Source organism: Scyliorhinus torazame, chromosome 1, assembly GCF_047496885.1.
Source record: "Scyliorhinus torazame isolate Kashiwa2021f chromosome 1, sScyTor2.1, whole genome shotgun sequence".
In the NCBI taxonomy this organism is placed as follows: Eukaryota; Metazoa; Chordata; class Chondrichthyes; order Carcharhiniformes; family Scyliorhinidae; genus Scyliorhinus; species Scyliorhinus torazame.
This window is the reverse complement of record NC_092707.1, coordinates 394,303,075-394,320,689: the sequence shown is the minus strand read 5'-3', so window position 1 is coordinate 394,320,689 and position 17,615 is coordinate 394,303,075. Positions and strand designations below refer to the sequence as shown.

General features: G+C 49.4%; 1 protein-coding gene across 1 annotated transcript in view; it reads right to left on the bottom strand.

The window, feature by feature from the left end:
- Positions 1–372: 372 nt before the first annotated feature.
- Positions 373–17,615, bottom strand: part of thbs2a (thrombospondin 2a) — an 85,018-nt gene continuing 67,775 nt past the window's right edge. The window contains exons 20-22 of the mRNA XM_072513149.1: positions 11,428–11,525; positions 5,702–5,841; positions 373–2,511 (exon numbers count right to left, since the gene is read on the bottom strand). Coding sequence (XP_072369250.1) covers positions 2,504–2,511; positions 5,702–5,841; positions 11,428–11,525 — 246 coding nt within the window. The 3' untranslated portion in view covers positions 373–2,503. The remainder of the gene's footprint in view (positions 2,512–5,701; positions 5,842–11,427; positions 11,526–17,615) is intronic.

Genomic DNA, 17,615 nt, shown 5'->3' with positions numbered 1-17,615 from the left:
ACCTGGTTGTTACCAAGTTGCTGTTTGAAGGACTGCTCTGTGTGCAAATTGGCTGCATTTGTGGCTACACTTGAAAAGTACAAAGGCTGTTAAGCGCCTTTGGGCATCCTCAAGTTGCTACATAAATTCAATTTGAGTCTTTTCTCTTAAGGCCTTTGACACAGTTGCTAGCGTTTGTCAATGTTTTCCTCCACCATACTCTGGATGATTAGCCCAATCACAGAGGCATGCTGTCAGTATCAGAGAGGAAAAACTGCTGATTGGCTCCAGTTTGGTGTATCAGCTTTTTTGACCGTATCCTTGTTCAGGACGGGGCCGCTGAAGCCACAGTAATTTCTTGCACACATCTGCTGCAACTCTGATACAAGAATGTTGAAACATAAAGCTGAGTAATTTTATTGAATGCTTCATTGGCAAACTGCACTCTTTAGCTATGTACAGTTAATGTGCTAAACTCGAGTGTGCTTATATATATATTTATACATTTAAAAAATAACACAACAAACACGACAAGGGTCAAAACCCAGTAAAGGAAATCAAATCATTCTGCAGTACTCAACAGCTATACAATGTGAACGCATGCATCGACGTGGCAAGATTTTGGATCAAGCAACACAGTTATCCTGCAGTTCTAAAGGAGGGGGGGGGGGCGGGGGATATTCCCATATACATTGTGAAGCATTTGAGGTAACAAAATACCACTGGAGTGGAGCGACAAAAGATGCGGGAGTTGACTGCCGCCGGCAACGGGGGCGGCCCAACGGTGACCTTTGACCCAACGTGCAGGCTGCGAGGCCTGGTCCAACAGGGCACGCTCGACAATGGCAGGCTTGCCCAGCCTGAATTTGCCAGGAAGAAGTGGGGCGGGCTGGTGAGGTTGGGCCATTAGGAAAAAGGGGTTTTTGTTGCATTTCAGGTACAGAGCAGATTAATGGAGAGGTTGATTTAAATGTTGTAGGTGTCTTGAGGGGGCTGTACGGTACTGAAGGGAACATCCAGGCCAGGCCAAAAGCCTTGGCCTCTCCTGCTATACAGAATACCAGAGCTATTTACAGTTTAAAAGGAAACAAGGTAGAGCAAATTGATTTAATTAACAAATATGGCGTATAAACACAAATTGGTTTAACTCACAGAACACTGTTTCAGCCTTTTTTTGATAGTTTATTTGCCTAATATTAATCAAAAAAATATAGACTAGGGTTTGTCGGCCAAGTTCCTCTTTCAAATTTCGATATTGCTTCAGTGTAAACAAATAAATAAATTATTTACAATCTTTGGCAAAATTCACTGATTCCCACAAACATTTTTTTTAAAGAAAGAAAAGGGTGGGGGGGGGGGAGGAGAGAGAGAGAATAAAACCATAAATAAATTAAATAGCAAAATATGATACAATCTAAATATTCACATCTTTTTTTGCCCCCTCGCCCTCTGCAAACTTGGGTCTCTCATTCCTGGAAAGACGGTCGCACTTTGCGATGACTTGTGGAACCACACCGATGTTCCTCGTCCAAAAAAAAGGGAGGGAGGTGGATTGAGGGAGAGAGGGAGGGGAAGGAGAGAGGGAGGAGAGGGATCACATGAGGAAGGAGTTGGTTGCTTCTCAAGTCAGAAATAATTTTATATAGCCGTTACTAACATTGAAAGACTGCAATGTGTGTAAAAAAAAAAAGAACAAAAATGATATACGATATATAGAATATATATAGATACACATCTACATATATTCAGATTAAGCCCATACATTATTGGTTTGCGGTTTACTTTGTCCCTCGGCCCTACCCGAATACCAGTCATAGCCATTTCTCAGTTGGGAGAAAGGAATTGACTGGTCTGTCAGTTAATCGATTAAATGGTACATAAGAGAGTGTTTATAGGATTCGTACACCATTGCTGCGATAGATGTGCCATCCTGTACTATCAAGAGCTGAAAAGCTTCTATATACACACAACAAAATGTGATAGAAAAAGTTGTAAACAAAGTGGTTTTAAAACATTTTTTTTTGTAATTCATTAATGTATCCCAGAAGGTGTCATTTTTTTTAAAAAAACATTGTTAAATCAGCTGTCTCATTTAAAAAAAAAACAGTCCACTGCTCGGTTTCCTTGACAACAGCCTTATTAGAAAAATAGTAACGGCAGGCTTACACTGCAGCACGATAAGTTTGTTAAGTGATCACTAATCCCTCCACGCAGGTATAGTCACGGGTAGCTGGGACTTGTTTGAGTTCCGGCCGATTCAGCATCCCCGTCGCCACATTTCTGCCCTGCTGTCCAGAGAGCCGGTGCACAGAGCTGAGAGCGAGTCACCACAGTCGGCCAAAGGCGGGTGTTGGCTGAGGGAGGAGGGGCAGGGGAGGGGGAAGGGTGAGGGTCAGAGGTTACACTCAGGAAGCCAGCGAGAAAAGAGTGGGCGGGAATCGGGACTCCGCCAGTCGGACTGAGGTGACCCGAGGGCTGCGCAGCATGTTCAAGGGTCCCACGAGGCGCGCTGCAGGCGAGGTACTCAGTTATCTGCCGGGGGGAGGGAGAAAAAAAAAAGAGACGTTACGTCTAAATTCTTTCTGTTTGGAGGCCGGGACTTTTATAACTATTGTCTCCCCCGCCCCCACTCCCCACACTTTTGTTACATTCAAAAATGCCCGGGCGATAGTTCTCTGCTGCGTTCTTCCCCAACCAACCGTGCCGTGTAAATAGTTGCTCCCTTTGAAATTTGGCACTCTTGCGCCTGGCCTGATGAGTGCAAGTGAAAAGTTTTGACAGCATGTCGCTTTTTTCAGCAATGCCCATGCCCCCGAAAGGAAAAATTTGCGCCCACTCTTAGATGGCTGCGGACGTTTTGGCAGATTGGATATGCTTTTCCTCAGGTTCCCTCAGCAGGTTTTACTTGATATCTGCGCTGCCTGATGTGGCTTAAACCAGCCGACAGGGAAGGCCTCAGGGTTCTCCGGCAGTGCGGACTGCGTGAGCGGGATAGCCATCGAAGTGAGCTGTATTAACGGGTCCAAGGGACAACTGGATGTGCTTCTGGAGGGAGAAGTGAATGGGTAAATGGGATTCTTTGCTGTAAAACTCCATGGGCAGGATTCTCCGTCCCGCCAGACCCGTTTTCTGGCGCGACGCGGCAGCAGGATCTCTGACCTAGCCGCCGGCCAATGGGGATTCCCATTGTGGCCATCCCCACGCCATCGGGAAATTCCCGGGTGTGAGTACGCTGCTGGGGAAGCAGAGAATCCCACCGACGGGGAATCCGTGCTGAGGTAAGTGGCTCTGCTGAATTCACTGCTATATGTAACATGCGTGTTATAGTGTAGTGACCCATGTGAGTAAACAAGCCTGGAGCATAACAGAGGCCTTCTATTAGAATCAAGGAGCTCCGAGGACCAATGCTGAATCATCAGAACTGACCAGTGTGACTAATGTTCTCAGTAAAAGTTAGTTGTTACCCCATGAACATTCTTTTCCCAATGCGTGGCATTTAACCGGAACAAGGCAGCTGCAACCGCGCATGCGCATATAACACGGACGTTGATTGGCACACTCCCAATGAAATGCTGTTATATAATTACTCTTTAGGTCATGCAATGATTGTTGGAATGTGGCACGGACAGTTAGAAGGTTCTTAAGCCTAGCTGCCAATCCAATCAAAGGTCAAATCATGTGACAGGAAGGGATGGGTATGTTTCGCCCCAGTTAGACCACACCTCGTGTACTGTGAGCAGCTCTGAGCACCACGTCTGAGGAGAGATACATTGACCTTGGAGGGAATGCAACCTGGATCCATCAAAATGGTACCTGGGTTCCAAGGTGCGATAACCCTCAGGAGGACCACGAGGGGTCACTCGCTGATCTGCCTCTGGGGTTTGTGGAGTGCGAGTTCCCATGGTAACGGGCTGAGACCCTTCCAGATGGGACTCGCTATCGAGCCAATTTAAACACCGTCCCAGACGCAGACCGGGAGTTCCTGTTAGTCCCGGGCTGGGACACCCGTGTCGTACGCAGTGGGTGCGGCTTTACTTTTAATTTAATATAAATGTGGTTGAACCTTTATATTCGTGTTCGGGGCCCAGACACTTCAGGAGTAAAATTAGGAAACAATGTAAAGGGTTGTAGAGGTTTGGAACTCTCTTCCTCAACTGTTTATTTTAAAACTGAGATTTTTGTGATCGAATGTGTTAAGGGATAAGGATCAAAGATGGGTATCTGGGGGCTTGGTCACAGACCAGTCAGGATCTCACTGAATGGGGGCAAAACGGGTTCTAGAGATTGAGTGGTCTCCTCCTGTTCCTATGTTAAACATTGTGATGAAATTATTCTCTGGATCACAGCCATAGGACAGCTGAATGACTGAGGGGCATTTATTTGTTTGCAATCTTTCACATTACATATTTACATTACTACACATATATATGAAAACATATAGAAGTAAAATTCATTACAGCGTAAATGTAATATGTATATGTACATTTATCTAATGTAAATAGACTGCAAAAAAATTTCTTCCAACTTAGTCCAGGTTGCTTCAACCATTGTGACAAGACAGTGCTACTGCGAACACCATTGATGGGATTTCTAGTCCCGTTTTCTAGTCAATGGACTTTTTGGCTGCACTCCAAATTCTCCAGTCCCGTTCGCGCCCATTCCCACCCCAGGCAAGACCGGAAGCCCCAGCTCAGGGCGGCGGGGAGACACAGTGGTTAGCACTGCTGCCTCTCAGCACCAGGGACCCAGTTTCAATTCCTGGGTGACTGTGTGGAGTTTACAAGTTCTCCCCGTGTGTGCGTGGGTTTCCTCCGGGTGCTCCGGTTTCCTCCCACAGTCTAAAGATGTGCAGGTTAGGTGGATTGGCCATGCTAAATTGCCCCTTAATTGGAAAAGTAAATGAATTGGGTATTCTAAATTTATAAAATCTGAAACTGGCCATTGGATTGGATTGGATTTGTCACGTGTACCGAGGTAACAGTGAAAAGTATTGTTCTGCGTGCAGCTCAATCAGATCATTTAGTACATGGAAAGAAAATACGGAATAGGGCAACACAAGGTGCACAATATAAATACATAGGCACCGGTATTGGGTGAAGCACACAGGAGTGTAGTATTAATCAGATCAGTCCATAAGAGGGTCATTTAGGAGTCTGGTGACAGTGGGGAAGAAGCTGTTTTTGAGTCTGTTCGTGCGTGTTCTCAGACTTTGTATCTTCTGCCAGATGGAAGAGTGAGTAGGCCGGGTGGGAGGGGTCTTTGATTATGCTGCCCGCTTTCCCCAGGCAGCGGGAGGTGTAGACAGAGTCAATGGCTGGCAGGCAGGTTTGTGTGATGGACTGGGCGATGTTCACGACTCTGAAGTTTCTTGCGGTCCTGGGCCGAGCAGTTGCCATACCTGTCTGTGTTGCAGCCACACAGGATGCTGTCTGTGGTGCACCTGTAATGGTTGCCCCTTAGTATCCAGGGATATGCAGGTGAGGTAATGGGGATAGTGTGGGGTGGGCGGGGCTGTGGATGTGGGCAGAGGGCTTTTTCAGAGGGTCGGTGCAGACGTGATGGGCCGAATGGCCTGTTTCTGAACTGTAGGGATTCCATGATTCTATACCTACATTGAGCCAACTATTGTGATTGGTGCCATAATTCGAGGGATATGCGATGCCCTGTGCATGTTACGGATTACAATATGGACATGCGGAGACAAAGGGTAGGGCAGGCTTACCTCGACACTCATACTTGAGGTCAGAGAAGTAGAGGGCCTCCTGGGAGAAGACAAAGAGCCCTAATCGTCCGCCGGCTAACGTCTTATCGTAGATTGGGCCAGAATCAGCCATGATTTGCTTTCCTTCATAAACTACCACCCTGCAGACACAGAAACAGAATTGAGAATCCCACCACAACGACACTTACAAAATGTCAAAAACAATCTGAAACAGAGTTCAAATGTCAGCAAGTGTGTGTAGATGGAGCATAGATGTAGCTGCATCAAGACGGAGTCTGTAGAGAATGCGTGACAGAGAACTAGACTATTTATGTTCGATGTAGATGTCCCTCTCTCTCTAACTCACGTATCTCAAAAGGATAGGTGGTGGCGTAGTCGTATTCAAATAATTTACAGTGCTGAAGGAGGCCACTCGGCCCATCGAGTCTGCACCGGCCCTTGGAAAGATCACCCTACCCAAGCCCACACTTCCACCCTATCCCTGTAACCCAGTAACCCCACTTAACCTTTTTGGACACTAAGGGCAATTTATCATGGCCAATCGACCTAACCCGCACATCTTTGGACTGTGGGAGGAAACCGGATCACCCGGAGGAAATCCACGCACACACGGGAAGAACGTGCAGACTCCGCACAGACAGTGACCCAAGCCGGGAATCGAACCCGAGACCCTGGAGCTGTGAAGCAACTGTGCTAACCACTATGCTACCGTGCTGCCCTATTAGTAATCCAGAGACCCAGGGTAATTCTCTGGAGTCCCGAGTTCAAATCCAACTGGGCCGTTGGTGAAATTCGAATTCAATTAAAACAAAATCTGGAATTGGGGCGGGATTCGTCCGTAATCGGTGGGGCAGGCAACTCCGGCGGGACGGAGTGGCGTGGATCACTCCGGCGTCGGGCCGTCCCAAAGGTGCGGAATGCTCCGCACTTTCAGGGGCTAGGCCGGCCCCGGAGTGGTTTGCGCCCAGCAGGCCGGCGGGAAAGGGGCTTGGCGCCACGCCAGCTGGCGCCGAAGGGCCTCTGCCAGTCGTCGCGAGTTGGCCCATGCGCGGGAGCACCGGGCGTGCTGGCGTCATTCCCGCGCATGCGCAGAGGGCTTTGTTTCCGCACCGGGAATGGCGGACCGGTACAGCCTCCGGTGCGGAAGGATAGAGTGCCCCCACAGCACAGGCCCGCCCGCGGATCGGTGGGCCCCGATCGCGAGCCAGGCCATCGGGGGGGCACCTCCCGGGGCCAGATCCCCCCGCGCCCCCCCTCCCAAGAACCCCGGAGGCCGCCTGCGCCACCAGGTCCCGCCGGTAAGAAACTACTCCAATTTACGCCGGCGGGACTGGCAAAAGACGGGCGGGACTTCGGCCCATCGCGGGCCGGAGAATTCGGCAGCGCCGGGGCCCACTGAGCCGCGCCGGTACCCGCCATTCTCCGAGACGGGCGGTGCGACTCACGCAGGGCCGATTTATGGGGGGCCGGGGAATTTGGAGGACGGCGGGGGTGGGATTCACGCCGACCCCCGGCGATTCTCCGAACTGGCGGGGGGCGGGGGGGGCGGGGGGGTCGGAGAATCCCGCCCTCAAAGTCTAACGATGAGCTGCTGTAAAAACCCATCTGGTTCACTGATGTCCTTCAGGGTGGGAAATCTGCTGTCCTTACCCGGTCTGGCCTACATATGACTCCAGACCTACACAGCAATGCGATTGACTCTTAACTGCTTCCACTGAAGTGGCCCAGCAAGCCACTCAGTTGAAGGGCAATTAGGGATGGGCAACGAATGCTGGCCCACATCCCAAGAAAAATGAGTATGTCAGCATACTGAGGGCAGTATTTAAAGTGAAGTGTACTCGCTTTTAATTTTGCTTTTCTTTTAAAGAGAAGGTTTGCTCTTCACCATCTTAAGATGCAGACAAGGGAAATATTTATCATTGTCATCCCCACTGTTTACAGATACTGATAAACAGTATCAGCAGCACGGTAGCACAGTGGTTAGCACTGTTGCTTCACAGCGGCAGGGACCCAGGTTCGATTCTCGGCTTGGGTCACCGCGGAGTCTGCACGTTCTCCCCCGTGTCTGCGCGGGTTTCCTCCGGGTGCTCCGGTTTCCTCCCACAAGTCCCGAAAGACGTGCTGTGAGGTGAACTGGACATTCTGAATTCTCCCTCTGTGTACCCAAACAGGTGCCGGAATATAGGGACTAGGGGCTTTTCACAGTAACTTCATTGCAGTGTTGATGTAAGCCTACCTGTGACAATAAAGATTATTATTTTATGTATGAGCCTGCAGACAACCTTCCGGGGTTTCTCTTTACTGTTGGTTTCTAGTTTTTGTAGTTTGGGTTCAGATTTAGGTTATATTGCTGATGAACTAAATGGAATCACAACACTCAGAGAGCGAGCTGTTGGCAATGACTAGTCCACTGAGGACACATATTTAAAAAACATTCACCCCCATAATGTATTGAAATGGCATCACACATGCCGCTATCTTAATGGTGACACCAAATGGCCTTTACCTCAATTACAGTTCATCTTCTTATTCATTCAGGGAATGTGGGCATCATCTGGCAAGACCGGCAGTTATTACCCATCCCTAATTGCCCTTGAGAAGGCGGTGATAAGCACTGTTATTGAAAATAACTGAGTGGCTTATTGGGAGCAGATTTGGCGGAGGCCACCCAGCTGGAGCTCGTTAAAAGACTACACGTGAAAGCCGGCCCAGGCAGGGCCTGGCGTGCTCAATTCCCCCAGCAAGGACTGGACTGGGAGAGAGTTACGGCTGTGGGCAGAATATTGTATATAGTTCAATAAATCTTCAGTCTACAACCGCTGGCTTCCTCGCGTTGCTAAAGTATTAAATATTTATTGGTAATTTTTCTACAGGAAATCAGGAAACTGCCCACACACGAGGATCACTCCCTCGGTCTCGTTTGCGAGTCATGTGTCAGAGTGGCTTGTGAAGGCTTCAGCAAAAATGACGACTTGGGATTTATATAATACCTTTAACAATAAGCTGCCCCAAGGTGCCTCGCGGGAGTGTTATTGAGCAAGAACTGACATCGAGCCACACACTGAGACATTAGTCTAAAGCTTGGCACAGAAGTGGATCTTAAGGATCATCTTAAAGGGGGAAGGAAAATAATTTTACTTTGTGCTTCACATTACTTACTTTTTGTTGAACTGTTTTAGCTTTCCAAACACTTTTTAATCTAATAGTAATAGTTCATCTGGTCTATTTTCTGGACGCAGACTGAAACTTTCACCTTTCACCTTGGCTATTTTGGCCTTGAACCAGTGCTGTGATATGAAGGGATTTAGTGCATTCCTATGAAATTCCTCTGTCCACTATTTCAATAGAGATGTCAACCTAGTTAAAATCAATAGCTGAGCACCTCTGTTAAGACTACAGCAGAAGAATTTCATATGACTGTGCCAGGTGTTTGTTGACGAAAGAAGTATAGTCACTTATTTATTTTTTAAATTTAGAGTACCCAATTCATTTTTTCCAATTAAGGAGCAATTTAGCGTGGCCAATCCACCCACCTCTTTGGGTTGTGGGGGTGAAACCCACGCAAACACGGGGAGAATGTGCAAACTCCACATGGACAGAGACCTGGGGCCGGGATCGAACCTGGGACCTCGGCGCCGTGCGGCAACAGGGCTAACCCACTGCAGTACAGTCACTTATATGTACATCTCTCTCACTGGCTACAGTCTGAGATTAAGCCAATCAGTTTGCAACCTTGGTGTCACAGTTGATCCTTGTCGTGTTAGGTACACTGGTCTAACACTGGCTGCAACTGGATGCAGTTTAGATCAGAAAGATACTCCAGACCTTGAAGTTAGTTCAATCAGGTTTATTGGACTAATAGCACAGTTAGCACAGTTCTCTGTGAGTTCAACTCTCTGCCTGGTTACTCTGTCTGACTGAACCAGGTGGAGGTGTGAGATTGTAACAACACCCTTGATTGACTCTCCAGGTGTTCATCAGTGGAAAGAGGCAGAGTGTGAGTGCCTCGTGTCTTTTATAGTCAGATCTCACCCCTGAGTGTCCTGCCTGCTTATTGGTCATATCCTGTTCTCTGTGTCCATTAGCTGCTTGTCTGTATATTATGTGTGTGAATGCATATCATGACAATCCTGAAATGAACTTCCAACCTCACATTTGGACCATCGCTAAGACCGTCTATTTCCACCTCAGTAACATCACCTGACTTGTCCCGTGTGTCAGCTCACCTGCTGCTTAAACCCTCCTTCATGCCTTTGTTGCCTCCGGTATCGACTATTCCAATGGTCTCCTGGCTGATCTCCCACATTCAAACCTCCAAAAACCTGAGGTCATCCTAAACCCTGCTGCCCATGTCTTAACTTGCAGCCAAATCTCATCCACCCCATCACTCCTGTGCTCACTGGCCTGAATTGACTTTTAGTCAATCAACATCTTGATTTGAAAGTTTACATCCCTGTTTTCAAACCCTCCAGGGTCTCACCCCTCCCAATCTCTGCAATCTCCTCCAGCACCCACAACCCTGCGCTCCTTTAATTCCGGCCTCATGAGCATTCCTGATTATAATCGCTCCACCACTGACAGCCGGGCCTTCATTTGCCGAGGCACCGTGCTCTGAAATTCCCTCCCTACACCTCCCTAACTCTCCTTAAAACCTACCTCTGACAAAGTTTTTGGTCACCGGACTAGATGCCGCCTTGTGTATCTCGGTGTGATACTTTATTTTATAATGTTCCTGTGAAATACTTTGGGATGTTTCTTTATAAATACAATTGCTATTATAATCACACATTGCTACACCATAGTTTAAAAATGTTGTTCCTTTGAAATGGAACTTGTTCCAAAGCTACCCACCCATGCCCATTCATCTGCCCTGGGACGGCACGCTGGCATTGTGGTTATCGCCGTAGCCCCATAGCGCCAGGAACACAGGTTCAATTCCAGCTTTGGGCGACTGTAGAGTCTGTATGTTCTCCCCGTGTCTGCGTGGGTTTCTTCCGGTTGCTACGGTTTCCCATCACAGTCCAAAGCTGTGCAGTTTAGGTGGATTGGCCATGCTGAAATCCCCCTTATTGTCCAAAGATGTGCAGGTTAGGTGGGATCATGGGGATCGGGCCGGGGGAGTGGACCTGGGTGGGGTGCTCTTTCGAAAAGACGGTGCAGACTCGATGGGCCGAATGGCCTCCTTCAGCTCTGTGGGAATTCTATGGTTCTATTTCTTTTAACTCTTTTCATTTTCAAAATATCTATTCCGCTTCCCTTTGCCAGCAATCGTGGATTCTGCAGCCATCGTCAATTCTGCGAAGGCATTTCAGGTCCTCACGAGCCGTTCCTTGGTCATCCAAACTGTCCTCTCTGATTGTCAGCCAATGGGCTTGTGAGATTAGGTCTCCTCGATTTACCCTCTCAAAACCCGTCATTATGCCACTTTGCTCAAGTCTGTCCATGTAACTGCAGTCTCTTATCTCTGATATTATTTTAGCAAAATCCCCTCTCTCATTCTTCCCGGCAAGACTTTTAACCAGCCAACAAAGAAAATAAGAATGGACCAGCCCAAGTCTCTCCCATTCCAGCATAATGTAACTTCCCCAAGCGTCTGCCGCTATGCGATCTGTGTGCACTATTTACCCAGAGGAGGAAATGTCCTGGGCGTACATACAATTTTTCCGTAATTCAGTTACCTTCGCCCCAGTTCCCGACCAGCAGTGTTGGTATAATGTGCTGCTTACCTGATGAAACCTGTTTTGGGTCGATGGATTAAGTGCCACCTGTAGGCAGTGTAATCCTTCCAGCCAATATTCTTGGGGTCATGCCATAATGTTCGTACCTGAAACATTAACAGATTCACATTAACGTCAATGGAGACTTTCCCGCAGGAAATGCATTTGCACCAAAGTGGCTGAGGTTCACAAAGTTCATAAAGAATTGGTGGCAAATTCTTCCCAAAAGGTTGACTTATCACCTACGTGAAGCTGTAAAGTCTGTTTTGTGTTGGGAACTATACCTTTTCCTTCTAAAATAAAGCATGTCCGGGATTTTTCGCACCCCCCCCCCCCCCGCCCCCCCGCTTTCCGCAGCAGATGCGGCGAGCCATTCAAATCCCCGTTGACATCGGTGGGATCGGAAAATCCCACCTGTGGGAGGGTCTGGAAAATCCCACCCTATCTCTTTTAAGTTGCCGTTGGATACGCCTCAGCTTATGGCTGAACCAAATTGGTTTTATTGGGGTAATTTGAAGTCAGATAATTGAGTAATTACAAATTGAGATAAATTATAATGCTCTTCATATAAAAACCTACGGGACTAATTTCCTCTTTCCTCCAGCCGTTTCCAGCATTACATAGAACATACAGTGCAGCAGGAGGCCATTCGGCCCATCGAGTCTGCACCGACCCACTTAAGCCCTCACTTCCACCCTATACCCGTAACCCAATAACCGCTGCTAACCTTTTGGACACTAAGGGCAATTTATCATGGCCAATCCACCTAACCTGCACACCTTTGGACTGTGGGAGGAAACCGGAGCACCCGGAGGAAACCCACGCAGACACGGGGAGAACGTGCAGACTCCGCACAGACAGTGACCCAGTGGGGAATTGAACCTGGGTCCCTTGCCCTGTGAAGCCACAGTGCTAACCACTGTGCTACCGTGCTGCCCACTCATTAGTCTTTCTGTCCATGGAGGGCCTGGGGAACATTCTCCTACATGCCCACATCCCGAATGCGGTCAGCTTAGCAATAGCCTCTTTGTGCGATATCCATGTCTCCAGTGCAAATAACTTGGTTGGCAAAACATCGCACCTCAGCATCCCCGACCTGCGGTTCAGGTGCACTTTCTTTGATGTTAACACACCTTCCACTTCACCGCCATTGTTTTAGATCACGGATGGTCTGTACCTTTATTTACTTGACTTGGTTCCCTGTCCCATAATAATCCAGGAACAAAAATCAATCACAGACAGTCCTACCCTACCCATATCTGACGCGCAACCTCAGGCACTTGCTCTCCATCATCACTGGCACAATAAATCCCAAATCTGGGCTGAATCAGGGGGAGGCCATTCCAGCTGGGATCAGCTAGCTCAGCACAGATTGTGGGTTGAAACGGGGCCAGGCGAGCCCAATGTTTATGGGAGCGCAACTGCCGCGAGTTCAAGTCCCACCCCGATTGCCAATGTGTGCTGGTGCGTTCAGGACATGTGGTAACTTGTGGATTGGCACCAGATGAATGGTCATGACATCTGCTGGCTTGTCGTAAAAAATCCAATTTGTCGAGGGAACTGGCCCCTCCTGAGCCAGTCTGGCTGAAGAGTGGGCCCCAATTCCACACTCTGTGCGTAACTCTCACCGTAACTAGAAATGAGCACGATAATTTGGAGCAGGAGTCGGCTATTTGGCCCTTCTGACCAGCTCCGCCATCCGAGGGGATCAAGATTGATCTGACCGTGGCGTCAGCTCCACTTTCCAACCTGTTCCCCTACCACCCTCGACTCACTGGTCGATCAAAGAATTTGTCGAACTCAGCCTTGAATATATTCAATGAACCAGCCTCCAACTGCTCTCTGGGGAAATCATAGAATTTACAATCCAGAAGGAGGCCATTTGGCCCATCGAGTCTGCGGCAGCCCTTGGAAAGAGCACCCTACTTAAGCCCACACCTCCACCCCATCCCAGTAACCCCACCCAACCATTTTGACACTGAGGAACAATTTAGCATGGCCAATCCACCTACCCTGCACATCTTTGGGTTGTGGGGCTGAGACCCACGCAGACACGGGGAGAATGTGCAAACTCCACACAGACCGTGACCCGAGGCCGGGATCAACCCCGGGTCCTCAGCACCGTAGGCAGCAGTGCTAACCACTGCGCCACAGTGCCCCTCAGGATCTTATGTTTCAAAAGGATCACCTCTCATTCTTCTAAACTATAGGCCCGACCTGCTCAATCTTTTCTTATCACTCGAGTGAATCTTCTCCGAATTGGTTCTGATACAATTAAATAAATAAGTGCGAAGTTACTGTGAAAAGCCCCTAGTTGCCACATTCCGGCGCCTGTTCGGGTACACAGAGGGAACATTCAGAATTCTCAGCCGGACAGGATTTGAACCCGCGCTGCTGGCCTTGTTCTGCATTATAAACCAGCTATCTAGCCCACTGAGCTAAACCAGCTATTTATATCCATGCTGAAGCAAGGAGACCATGGGAGCGATTCTCCAATATGGAACCCAAGTGTTTGCGCTGTCGTGAACGCCGTCGCATTTCACGACGGTGCGAACCGGGCCCGGGTACCACCGATTCTAGCCCCCACAATGGGCCAGCACGGCGCTGGAGCGGTTCACACCGCTCCAGCCTCCTTTCGCGACGCCAAATGGGCGCCGCGCCAACCTGCGCATGCGTGGGGGACTTCTTTAGCGCGCCGGCCCTGACTCAACATGGCGTTGGTGTTCAGGGGCCTGGCCGCGCAACAAAGTAGGCCCGGGGGGGAGAGGCCGGCCCGCCGATCGGTGGGCCCCGATCGCGGGCCAGACCCCATCAGAGGCCCCCCCTCCCGGTGAAGGAGCCACGGCCCCCCCCACAGGCCGCACCCTGACCGTTCGCGCAGAGTTCCCGCCGGCAGCGACCAGGGGTGAACGGCGCCGGCGGGACTCTGTCGTATCGGCGCGGCCGCTCGGCCCATCCGGGCCGGAGAATCAGCGGCCCCGCCGATTCCAGCGGCCGGCGCCGCGGCAAACGCGCCGGCGCAAATGGCGCCGATTCTCCGCACCTCGGAGAATCGCGCGCCAGCGTCAGGGCGTCGTGGGGCGGTTGCGCCGATTGTCCGGCCCGGCGCAGGGCTCGGAGAATCGCCCCCCCTTAACTGAACACAGTAATCCAGACACGGTCTAACTAAGGCCCTTTCCAGCTATGGCAACACTTACCTGCTAATATATTCCATTAACCTTGCATTAAGCACCAGGATTCCGTTTGCCTCCCTACTTCCCAATCACGGGTTATACCCGCATACTGACTTTTTATGATTCATGTATCAGGACACCCAGATCCCTCTGCACCAAATGGGCGGCAACCTCGGATTAAATTACTATGGTGGATCTGTGCCCTTACAGTCAGCTTGGCTTTAAGTTACTTCGTAGGAAAGTTCTATTCAATGACTGGCCGTGTGTTTGTTCAGATAGATATGCCAATTAGTTCTGCCCGCAATCACCTCCTGTACCCGCTCTGTGGCCAATGGCTCATTATCAGCTTTGTTCAATGAAAGCACGATGGTAAAATATCTTCCTTTTTTGGTTGCGGTTTTAAAACAGAAGGTTTGCCCGTACAAACACCTTTTTTGTGTACACGTGCCCAAGTGACAACAAAAACAATTTCCATCTACGCAGCAGTTAGAACACAGTACAACATCCCCGGAAGTCTTGACAGACGCGTTATCAAAGAAGAATTTGACACAGAATTTCATTAGGCATTTTATAGACCGGTGATCAAAAACTTAGTGAGAGGTCGGCTTTAAGGTGATTCTCTAAGGAGAAGAGAGCGAGAGTCAGAGAGAGGTGGAGGTTTAGGGAGGAGACTCCAATGCTTGGGGTTTAGGCAGCCAAAGCCATGGCAGCCTATGGTGATGCAATTAAAATCAAGAGGGGAGAATTAGAGGAGCGTAGAGATCTGGAGGGATGGTGATGGGCGAATGGGACCAGAGACAGGTCTGTATTGAGCACGCACCATGGGACCCATTTCACTCGCACCCTCGAACCTCTCCGCCCTTGGACTGGGTCACTGTGGGGATGGGACACCTCGTGCTGGTGTCACAGGACGGGAGCACAATCACAACAGCTCTTGACAATCTGAGTTGAAGGGAGATGCACAAAGATGTATCTATTTCTGAAGTTCCGAACATAATTCAGATTGGACTTGCAACACAAACTCTGTTTCTGTTTCTCCCATCACAGGTGCTGACAAACCTGCTGAGCACGTTCTCTTTTCATTTCAAATGCACCTATCATTGGACAATGTCTCTTAACTGAGACGAAAAGCTCGGAATTAGCCAGTCAGTAGTCAGCCCAATAAAGTCACATTTGAACCCGATACAGGCACTAGCCAAGAGGATCCAACTGCCCTTGGCTGCAATTTCCCCATTCTCTCCCTCTCATATAGAAAAAGCCAAACTCAATTCACTGCAACCATCATGTACAGACATGTCTCTCCACCAAGTCTCTATATGGGTCATTTCTTCAGGGAAGACGGTAGCTTAATGGTAATGTCACTGGACCAGAGACCCAGGCTAGTGCTCTGGTGACATGTGTTCAAATCCCACCATGGAAGTAGCTGATGGAAGTTAATCTCAATTGACAAAAACCTGGACTATAAAGGTAGCTAGCAGCAGTGTCTGTTATTAAAAACCCACCTGGTTAACCAATATCCTTTAGCGGAGGAAATCTGCCGCCTGGCCTACATGTGACTCCAGATCCACAGCAATGTGAATGACTATGATATGGCCGAGTGAGCCAGCCATTCAAGAGCACTTAGGGATGGGCAATAAATACTGGCCTTGCCAGCGATGCCAACATCAAATGAAAGACAGTCAGTCGCCTAAATCAATGGCATTTCCTCTCATCTTGGGTGGACTCCGACACTTACTCAAGGCAGGCCAGTCTGCACAGGAAAAGCGGAGACCATGCAGCCCTTCGAGCGTGAACTACTGTTCACCTGGCTGATCTACACATGGGGCGGGTTTCTCCGGCCCCCTCGCCGGGTTGGAGAATCGCCGGGGGTCGGCGTGAATCCCGCCCCCGCCGTCCTCCGAATTCTCCGGCCCCCCAAAAATCGCCCTGGTGTGAGTCGCGTCGCCCGCCTCGGAGAATGGCGGGGACCTGCGATGGGCCTAAGGATCGCCCGTTTTTTGCCAGTCCCGCCGGCGTAAATTGGAGTAGGTCCTTACCGGCAGGGCATGGCGGCGCAGGCGGCCTCCGGGGTTCTCGGGGGGGCGCGGGGGGATCTGGCCCTGGGAGGTGCCCCCACGGTGGCCTGGTCCTAAATATCATTGTGAATTAGTAAAAGAAAGCCAGCACAGATTTAATAAAGGTAAACCATGTTTAGCTAACTTGCTGGAGTTTTTTGATGAGGTCACAGAGAGGGTTGATGAGGGTAATGTAGTTGATGTGGTGTACATGGACTTCCAGAAGGTAAAGTACCAGGTAACAGGTTTGCCAGAAAGATTGAAGCCCGTGGAAGAAAGTTGGCCGAGTGACAGGAAGAAGTGAGTAATGGTGAATGGTTCTTTTTCGGGCTGGAGGAAGGGTTACAGTGGTTCCTCCAAGGGCCAGACTAGGATCACTGCTTGTTTTGGTCCATATTAATGACATAGACTTGGGTGACTGTCTGGGTGGAGTTTGCACATTCTCCCTGTGTCAGCGTGGGTTTCGTCCGGGTGCTCCGGTTTCCTCCCACAGTCCAAAGATGTGCAGGTTAGGTGGATCGGCCATGCTAAATGACCCCTTAGTGTCCAAAAAGGTTTGATGGAGTTACTGGGTTACGGGCATAGGGTGGAGGTGTGGGCCTAGGTAGGGTACTCTTTCATAGGGTCGGTGCAGGCTCGATGGGCCGAATGGCCTCTTTCTGCTGTCGGAATTCTCTGAGATGTTGGACCTCAAGAGGGCATAGATAGGCTGATGGAATGGGGAGGGAAATGTGACGTGATACATTTTGACAGAAAGAATGAGAAGAGGCAATATATAATAATGGGTATAATTCTAAAGGGGGTTCAGGAACAGAGGAGAATGGGGGTTACATGTGCAGAGATTGTTGAAGGGGCAGGGCAGACTGAGAAAGGAAGTGATAAGGTGCACAGGAGGCTGGGTTTATAAAGAGTGGCATCAGCACAAAAGCAAAGAGGTTATTGGGAGCCTTTATAAACAACTAGACTAATG